Source organism: Choristoneura fumiferana, chromosome 10 (assembly GCF_025370935.1).
Source record: "Choristoneura fumiferana chromosome 10, NRCan_CFum_1, whole genome shotgun sequence".
NCBI classification, from domain to species: Eukaryota; Metazoa; Arthropoda; class Insecta; order Lepidoptera; family Tortricidae; genus Choristoneura; species Choristoneura fumiferana.
In genome coordinates, this window is record NC_133481.1 from 18,156,867 (window position 1) to 18,166,774 (window position 9,908).

A 9,908-nucleotide genomic window follows, 5' to 3' on the forward strand; every position below is an offset into this window, starting at 1 on the left:
GTTTGAAATACAGTAAGGGGGTGATGGCACTGTTTCGATAACATATCAAATCCGACTTGGTAAAATTGCAAATGTGTTTGTGAGTGTGTACGTCTTCGTTTGTTATTATATTAAAATAAAACAATTACGATTTAAATACCAGTTAATTTCCTATAAAGAAAGCAGTACCTAGCAAAAAGTGCAAAAAGAATAGAATAGAAATAGACATACATACATACATACATATAATCACGCCTCTTTCCCGTAGGGGTAGGCAGAGACCACTTCTTTCCACTTGCTACGATCCTTACATACTTGTTTCGCTTCGTCCACTTTCATTATTCGCTTCATACATGCTCTTCGGTTTAGGGTACTCTTGACCTGGCCTTTTTTCAAGACGTCCCTGATTTGGTCTCGAAACGTCCGCCTAGGTCTACCTATAATAGAAATAGAAAATGCCAAATATTATAGAATATAGATCTAGATTACCGTTACTCAGTTTTCGATATTTAGATGCACCTACGCACATCACGATCATTTAAGTTTGATGCTGGTACCTGTTTCAAAATATCGACAGCTCATTAAGATTTAGCAAACATATCTAATCCAAATAACCGTGAATCATTAAAAACAAATAATTGATAGATTCGTGCCTTCCGGGAGATCCATATCAAAATGAAGTACAATATTTTTATCTACTTCTCCAATACTAAACAAAAAAATAAACAATAGCAAGAAAAAGAAGCTGGAGCGAATGTTCATTAAAAACAACTCTCTCGTGTATATCAGACTTTACGATCCTAACCAATCGCTCCACTGCACCACTGTTTTCTGGATCATTACGCGCAACATCTGACGGTTGTAATTATTGCGACTAGTACCTACGCGGACAATTAGCGAGCGCTGATTGGCAAGCATGTATTCATGTAATGCATTCTACATTGTCTAGGTGCGCGGTCTAACAACTCATGTCTGCATAAAGTATTATTAAACTTGTTGAGAGCGAAACGAAAATGATGGTTACAGTCAATAGGTAGCTATATAAATGTGTAGTTTTGTTCTGATCTAATGATTTTTTTAGGTTCCCATCTAATAAAGTAATAAATATATTAATCTAGTCGTAAATAAAAACGGAGTAACGCCAGAATGTATGAGATGTTGATGTATGTGTTACAGTTTTCTGCTGTCAAAGACAATTGGAACGCTAACATTTTATTTTACATACACCTAGTAAATGAAGACCTAGGAAATATTTTGATATATATTATACAAGCTGCCCGCCAAGGTTTTCCATTGATGTGACATTATGAAGAAAATGAGATTGAATCTTCGCCGCGTGCATTTTCAGTCTCGCTCACTATAGAGATTTTTTAACCCAACATTTCCACTTTTTCGTACAATTTTTGATACACTTAATACAAACATTATGACATGGACATTACATGAGAATCGGGAACATAAAAAAGAATTAGCCAAATTAAATAGGTTGACAGGTCTAAAGTGATTGGCTTGCACACACTTGGCAATCAATTTTTATTTATATGTATACATAGAAATATATATACATGTATGTAGAAGATTCAGTCCCAAAAGTGGTAAGTAGTAATCTGAAAGTTTGTGTATGAAAGTAACATTTGCATGATAATTTCCCTCGAACTTTTAGCGTCCTTGGTATTTTATCGTGCCCAGTAACGGCAGTAACATTTTCTTCAAATAATTTAATATTGACGAAAAAATTTCGCCTAAGGGGGGAAACGTCCACGATTTTTTATGGCATGGCATTTTAGGCAAAATTTATTATCATGAAGCTATTTAGCTATTAATTTGTCGATTGTTTCCTTGAGTGAAAGATATGCGTATATCGTTTCCTGCAGCGTGTGCGACAGGGATACTAAGAATGGTCATCACAGTAGTCATTTTTCAATTGTATTAGGTAATGGTGGTTGACTGGGCAACAGATATCCATACTTACCTATACAAGGTGGGCTCTCTAACAGGAGCAAAATAGTAAACCACAGCTTTCACTCTTCATCTTGAGCTAATTTAGTTCTACAACTTTTGAAAATAACTTGTATTATGATTTTTATTATAGTTTAAAGTTTAATTGGACCAGCAATGTATTGCGAAATCCGTCATTTTGTTACGTGACAGGCGATGTCATTTAGGCTATTGGATGCCGTACATTGAAAATACCATTTAATTTGTTTAGAATAATCATAATGATGAAATTACTTATTTTAACTAAAGTAGTTCCATTTGAGTAGCAGAACCTGTGTTTTAATTTTTTTGTTCCTGTTACAGGACCCACCCGGTATAATATAGATACAAGATACATAATTACGTACCTACTTCAATACATAATTAAACTTCCAAGACTCGAGAACAAACATTCGTATTTGTAATATATTTAGCTACTCCATATGCACAGGCCTCCTCTCAGAATGAGAGAAATTGAACCATAGTTTTCACGCGGGCTCAGTGCAAATAGTAACAACACACACCATTGAGTTTCCTCGCAGGTTAGTGCAGGTTCCCTTGCGATTTTTTTCCTTCACCGTAAAGCTAACCTAACACCAACTAAAAAACTTGAAACCCCTACTCTGGAATTTCAAAGTTCAGTAGCTCAAAAACGACTAAACTTATTTTAATGGAACTTAGCTAAAAACCACGCAAGGAAACTCGCTTTTACGTGAAAAAATTGTTCGAGTCGATGAGCTACGATGCTACAGATATACACAGACATTGGTGTCAAAAATATAACACCCCTGTTTGCTTCGAGGGCTGAAATACCTAAACGAGGGCGATGCTCTGGAAACATAAAAATGTCCTGTGATCATTCAGAAGCCGTATACGCAAGATTGTAGACGCAGGGTGTTCATAAAAACTCATGGGCCATGACAGGGTCTATTATTGTCACGTTGCGGCCACGACGCGGCCTTTTACAGCCCCATTACATGTGTAAATGGAGTGGAAATATCCTTTGTCTCAGGCTTTTATACATAAACACTAATCCTAGAAGAAAATGCAAGATTGCGGGCTTAAATGGCTTGTTTTTTAAACTTGCAAACGAAGCGAATTAGTACAGTGGCAATCCTGGGACTGCATTCCCGGAGCGTTACAGCTTAGGGATCATTAGAAAACGAACCCATCAGTCTCTCAAAGCTGTCTAGGTGCTAATAAACATCTGAAAACAACCGTGTTGTAAATGACGTGAATATCATCAGATCAGATATTTTTAACCACTGGGATAGCTCCGATGTCCGTTTGTGGAGGTAACTATACCAGTAAGAGCTGGTTCTCTTCTCACTTGTCGGATGTCGGGCCCGGATTTTAATCGGATGTTCCAGTGGGTGGTTTATTGAAGTTATTCACACTTGCCCGACACGACACGCATCCGACACTCGACAAGTGGGAACAGGCTCTCAGTAGGTACACAACTGTGGGTACAGATGTTCAAAGTGTAACGCGTCACTAAAGTTTTTTTTTTTTTTTTTATTTGACTGGATGGCAAACGAGCAAATGGGTCTCCTGATGGTAAGAGATCACCACCGCCCATAAACATCTGCAACACCAGGCAAAGTGATGCCATTTTTATAGAATGACCAAATGAAAATTCTTTAACACGTGGGCGATAAATTCATAATTAATTTTTCGATACCTACCTACTACCTAAATGTGCCTGAACTGTTCTGTCCTGCAGAATCTAATCTTCTTTCATCTTTACATGACGTGTAAATTCCATTTCCCATCTTATTTCAGTTTGTTGTTTATCACCGATCGGCAAGGAAGATGCAACACCGAAGGATTACGAGTAGAAATCTTAATATGGACATGATTTTATAATTTTACCATCCAGTTAAGTTATTTCTATCGTGATCTCCAGTTATGTATTTACAAAGATACATTTTTGTATTTAATAAACGCATATCATTATTGAGAATTGAGAAATGAGTAAATCATTTTGTTTGAGTGCAAAATGTTAAGTTAGCTCTTATTAATTAGCACTAGCAACACCTGGCTCGCCGAAGTTCAGTTTTCTATTGTTTACTTTTATTGCCAAACACATAGCTCGACCTGGTTTGAAAGTGACGAAAAATAGTATTAATCATAATATAATCATGCTATCCTTTCATGATTTAGGTAATGATAAGGATTTGAACCAAAACCGATTTCTAGTAGAAAATATTAACAGGTTGATTAATTTCACACGAAGTAATTTAAAGTTTGGAGAAAAAAAAATTAAAATTATTCGAAATTACCAATGACCATAGGGCTGGTGCATTTCTCGCCCAACGTATTGGAATCACGATCCAGCGCGGAAATGCAGCCAGCCTTATGGGCACTCTTCCTCAGGGACAAGACTTGGGGGAATTGCATATTTCATATAGTTAATTTATTTTTAGGTTAGTTTAGTGTAACTTCAATTGTACCTTTTTAACCATTTTATTATCTTGAAATTTAAAGTTATATGTTTAGCATTTATTTTGACGAATATACGAACTTTTTACATAGGTAATTACTAAAATGAGAAAAAACAACCTTCCACAACTGGAATTCCGGAATTCCGGTCCTTATCCATATTAACACCGTCGGTGCCGATCATTGTTTGTCACCTACGAAGTTTAGTCGCCTTGAGGTATTAAATATCTGAACTTTACTACCCGGAAAATATGACACTTTGACGTATAGTTAAAATAACCGTAAAATGCATTTTTCAGTGCTGTTGCAGTCACCAACTTTGTACCTTCGATGGCACCATTAATATCCGCTCATAAAACTACAACATAAATCTAGGTTCAAGCAAGTCCTTACTCATGTTACTCTACTCTACGCGATTGCTTTGGACGAAAAATATTTTCATACTGCAATTTATCGTCTTCATCATCATCATCATGTCAGTCGTAGAACATTCGCTGTTGGGCATATACCTCATAGAGCTCCAGTTGCTTCGGTTAGAAGTGGCCTGCATCCACCGTAAACCGCGGTTTTAACCAGGTCATCTGTCCATCTTGTTGGTGGACGTCCTACGCTGCGCTTGCCATTTCGTGGTCTACATTCGTGAATTTTTCGGCCCCAGCGGTCGCCTGTTCTCCGTGCTATATGGCCTGCCCCTTGACATCTGAACGAGCTAATTCGCTTGGCTATATAGGTGAACCACGTACAACAATACACGTTTTACAATCTGCGTCATTGGCGTCAAATAATAGAACCCTCCTCCAAGCAGTCGGGTATAAAATGCTGGCTAATTTTATTTTTATAGCCGAACTATATAATATCGTAAAAAAAAGCTCCAAATGAAATGTAAAAAGCTTTCAAAAAGCCCAGATCCCATGTCAAGCTCGCTACATCTTTTGGCATAAAAAATTAGACGCTACTGCTGACGCTATTTACTTTCTACAAAAACACGAACTGAGTATGTTACGATAATTTTGATCGTATACCTTATTCGTATTTATTTTCAAACAAAGAAGGCTCTTTCTTTGTACGCGACTCTGCAAATATACTTAGTTTCAGACGTTCTGCAACACTGACAGCTACAAGTAGCACCATAAGCGAAAGAAAAATGTAAAAGCAAAAAAAAGAAGAATAAAAAAAACAACTTCGGATGAATAAATAACTTTCACATGTCACTTTTCACGCAGGTTCAGAAAAACATGTTCATATCAAACAAACCCAACATTTGCCGAAATATTTCTGACTTTTTTAAGACATCTTATTTTAGAATGGCTAACGAAGTGTGTTTTTAAACTAAGCCCAATGTACTCCACACTTAACGAGCATAAAATTTATGAGTCTGAATAATCTGAAATAATTAAGACGTGTTTCGTAAGTGTTTCGTTTAAAAGGTCAAAAAACCCAAGCCTTAACGATGCGTTTGCAAGTGGTATTACAAAAACAATGGAGCACTCCTGTTAACATTTTATTATAATCAAAGTTGTTGTACTAAAATATATACAGACCCTAATCTTGTCCCTTATTTTACGTTCTGCACCTGACCCGGAGCCCAAGCCGTTTTAAATTAGGCACCAAATTTACCAGCCAAATTAAACTCTGAACCTTTACGTTAAAGACGATAGTTTATTTTGAAAACAAAAGTGTAATGAAATGTCCGGGAAATTAGCATTTTTTCTTGAAATTGAATATTAAAGCTTTTTTTTATGTGAATGTAAAATCGAGTAATGGGATGAATATAAAAGATGAAATTAAGAAGGTGCAGTTAACGATCTATTAGCATTTTTTTCTTAATAGGGGTTTTAGATTACATTGATTTTCAGAAATTGATGACTTTTAGCGCTGAGTAAGCTTTTTTTATGTGATCGAATAATGGAATGAATTAATATAAAAGATGAAATTAAGAAGGTGCAGTTAACGATCTTGGTATTGAAGTCAAAGGCTTTATTATTCGAACCAAGCTTTACAATATTATTGTATGGAACCCCTGGTGCACGAGTCTGACTGGCAATTGGCCGGTTTTGTTTTTGTATTCCAATAGAATAAAGCTTGGTTCGAATAATAAAGCCTTTGACTTCAATACCTAGATCGTTAACTGTACCTTAATTTCATCTTTTATATTCATTCATTCCATTACTCGATCACATAAAAAAAAGCTTTAATACTCAGCGCTAAAAGCCATCGATTTCTGAAAATCAATGTACCTAATCTAAAACCCCTATTAAGATGGCAACATATTATGTACGTATCTATGAAGAGCCCCTCTCCTAAGCAAAATGTACACATTCTGGGATTATTTTAAATGACACTGACTTTTAGACATTCTTAAAAAAAGGAAAATTTTCAGACTTTTCTTATTGGTTACCTACTAAATTTCATTGAAAAAGCAATTTGCAAAGTAACACCACAGAATAAGTAATAGTACAAGTAGTAACACCCTGAATCTATGAAGTATTTGATAACCACGTGTCAGAAATCATAAATTTCGCGACACCAGACGCTCTACTGTCTAACGCACTCGAAATCACAATCGTTTTCACCTCTTCTTTCTATCACGCGGTATAAGAGTAAAATGAGGGTGGAAAGAGATGGTGAATGCGACCGTAAGCGCCCGTGCGTTAGGCTGCATTTCCACTGGAGAAGTACAAGGATACGGAGAAGTGTTTATCATGAACCAATAGAAACGCTTCATTTGGTTACTATTTGAATATCGAAAGTTAAAATACCTACGGGTAAAATGTCGATGTTCAAAATATCGAAAATTAAAATATCGACTGTATCGAGATAAATACTATCTAACATCCAAAACTAAAACTATTTATAAACTAAACTATGTTACTAAATAAAAACGACATCAAAATTTTCTGCCTTAGGCATTTACCCCAAGACACTGGCAGGCAGCATTACCTATCTGAACTGTTATTCCTAATCTTTGCGAGAGGTAAGTGCCAGCTCTAGGGTCGCCTGGGGCCAAATCCAGACGAGTATATAACTCCTTGTCCTTGTCATCTGTATCGAGATAAAAAGAGATAGAATCCCAAAAGTACCATCACACCGAAAATAATATAATTCGATAGTTATTGGATCAAAATCAAATTTATTTTAAAAGGTCTACACCTACCGTAAACTGCTTCAACTTTGCCATCTCGCCCCAACATTGCCTGATTTCATTTAGTCGATAACTTAGCACCCGTATAGGGTTTTAAACTTATCCCCGTAATAATAATTCCCGTAGATACAAGTTTAAAAACTTATACGAGTGCTACGTTATCGACTCTAAATCAAATCAGGCAATGTTGGGACCAGAGGGCAGGGTTGAAGCAGTTTACGGAAACCATTGAAAGGAACGATACGCTGAGATGTGGCCTGTGACGTTGTAATATGCTCAAACTGAGGATATCACAACGTCAAATTATAGATACGCGCATTATTTAACGAAAGAGCGGTGGTTTTTTTTAAGTTTGTAACGGATTTCTAGGCAAATTTAGTGCATCAGCTTTTAAACCCTAAAATTCGCAACACCATGTCCTGTTGGCAACACAGTGTAAGACTTATTTAGCATAAACGTTAACAGTGAAGTGCGCAGCCGCGGCCACGCTGAGCGTGACGCTGGGCCCTGCGCATGCGCCGGTCAAGCGCCGCACCAAGCCCGGCCGCTCACCCACCACTGATATACACCGCATTGAAGGGATTGACAGGCTTATCTGAAAGAGATAGAAAAAAAGAGACCTTTAAAATACCACCATCAAATAGTAAGATCCTGTACCTACTTGTCGGGATCAGATCCGTTTTGTGTCGGTCTATAGAAATGACCACATTTCTATAGAAAGTCGCGTCGAGCAAGTGTGGATAGCTTCATATAAAATGTTCTGCCACTGGAACGTCCGATTAAAGTCGGGTCCGACATCCAAGAAGTGGGAACCAGCTCTTAATATATAATTTACTAGCTTTTGCCCGCGGCTTCACCCGCGTGGTATTCGGTTATCGCGCGCTGTTCCCTAGGGATACATTTTCCGGGATAAAAAGTAGCCTATGTCACTCTGGCCCATAAACAATCTGTATGCCAAAAATCACGTCGATTCCTCGCTCCGTTTCGACGTGAAAGAGGGACAAACAAACAAACACACACTTTTGCATTTATAATATTAGTATGGATATGGATTTAAGAATTATTGCATCATACACAACATACAGTGACCGTACTCGATAGCGACGGCGTAAATTATTTGTAGAGGCACTGTACAATTCTCCATACAAATAATGTACGCCGTCGCTATCGAGTACGGTCACTGTAAACTCATGGTAGTGGTACTGAGGTAGAAAGGAGATACGCAATGGGGGCGTGGCCAATGACATTATGATATGCTCAAGGTGCATTATAGTTGGCGCGCTGCATTTAAATAAATAAACAAATAAAAACTAATTTATTGCTACAGAAAAAAAAGATACGACTACACAGAAAAAAAAACAATAAACATAAACAGGTTGCAATGGGAGCAATGGCAGCTTAGTATAAGCTGCGAGCTAAAAAAACTCACATAGTAACATCAGGCTGATTTAATGATATCGAAAGAACTACAAGATAGAACAATATATAGCTATGTTTGAGATTGTTCGGATATTCTTAGGGTGAATTTTGATTTTTTGATGATATACAGAGTCTTATGTATTATGATGAAGCAGTGTAATGTGCAGCACGTGTGTACATTTATAATCATCATCATCATCATCAATCTCAGCCGTAGGACGTCCACTGTTGGACATAGGCCTCCCCCATAGACCTCCAGTCGCTTCGGTTGGCAGTGGCTTGCATCCACCGTGAACCCGCGGCTTTAACCAGGTCATCCGTCCATCTCGTTGGTGGACGTCCTACGCTGCGCTTGCCGATCCGCGGTCTCCACTCTAGAACTTTAACATAGTACATATAATAATTAGCGTTAATGCAATCCGTGATGTAACTTTTGGGAATTTCCAAGACCATTTAGTAAAATCCCGAATTTCAATTTAGCTGCTGGTTCTAAAGATTTAGGCGTGCGAATCTCGGGTAGACACTAGTAATACATAAATCACCTGAACTTCAACCGGGTCGTCAATGACGTCAGCGTCGAGGTCGTTGGCCTCGCTGTAGACCAGCATGGAGTCGTCCACTCCCGCGCAGTTCCCACACTTCCATATGCCTCCGACAAGAACTAGTTCTTCTTCTGCAAATTTGTAAATTACAACACGTTACAAATCTTCTTCTGATTTTTTACTAACAAGTTCTAACCAAGGCGCCCCGGAGACCACGGTGCACCGTTTGGGAACCCCTTGGCTAGTTGATTTAATTGGTTAATTTCATATAACCTTAGTCTTTTTTGTCTAACGCATTTGGAATCACAATCGTTGTCACTACTTCTTTCTGTCACTTAATATAACACGAGGATACAAATAGATGGTGCATGCGATCACAAACGTCAGCGCGTTACAACACCGCTGGT

General features: G+C 37.7%; 1 protein-coding gene across 1 annotated transcript in view; it reads right to left on the minus strand.

Moving 5' to 3' along the window:
- Positions 1-5,893: 5,893 nt before the first annotated feature.
- Positions 5,894-9,908, minus strand: part of LOC141431779 (uncharacterized) — a 4,978-nt gene continuing 963 nt past the window's right edge. Inside the window, exons 2-3 of the mRNA XM_074092959.1 lie at positions 9,502-9,632; positions 5,894-8,135 (exon numbers count right to left, since the gene is read on the minus strand). Coding sequence (XP_073949060.1) covers positions 7,983-8,135; positions 9,502-9,632 — 284 coding nt within the window. The 3' untranslated portion in view covers positions 5,894-7,982. The remainder of the gene's footprint in view (positions 8,136-9,501; positions 9,633-9,908) is intronic.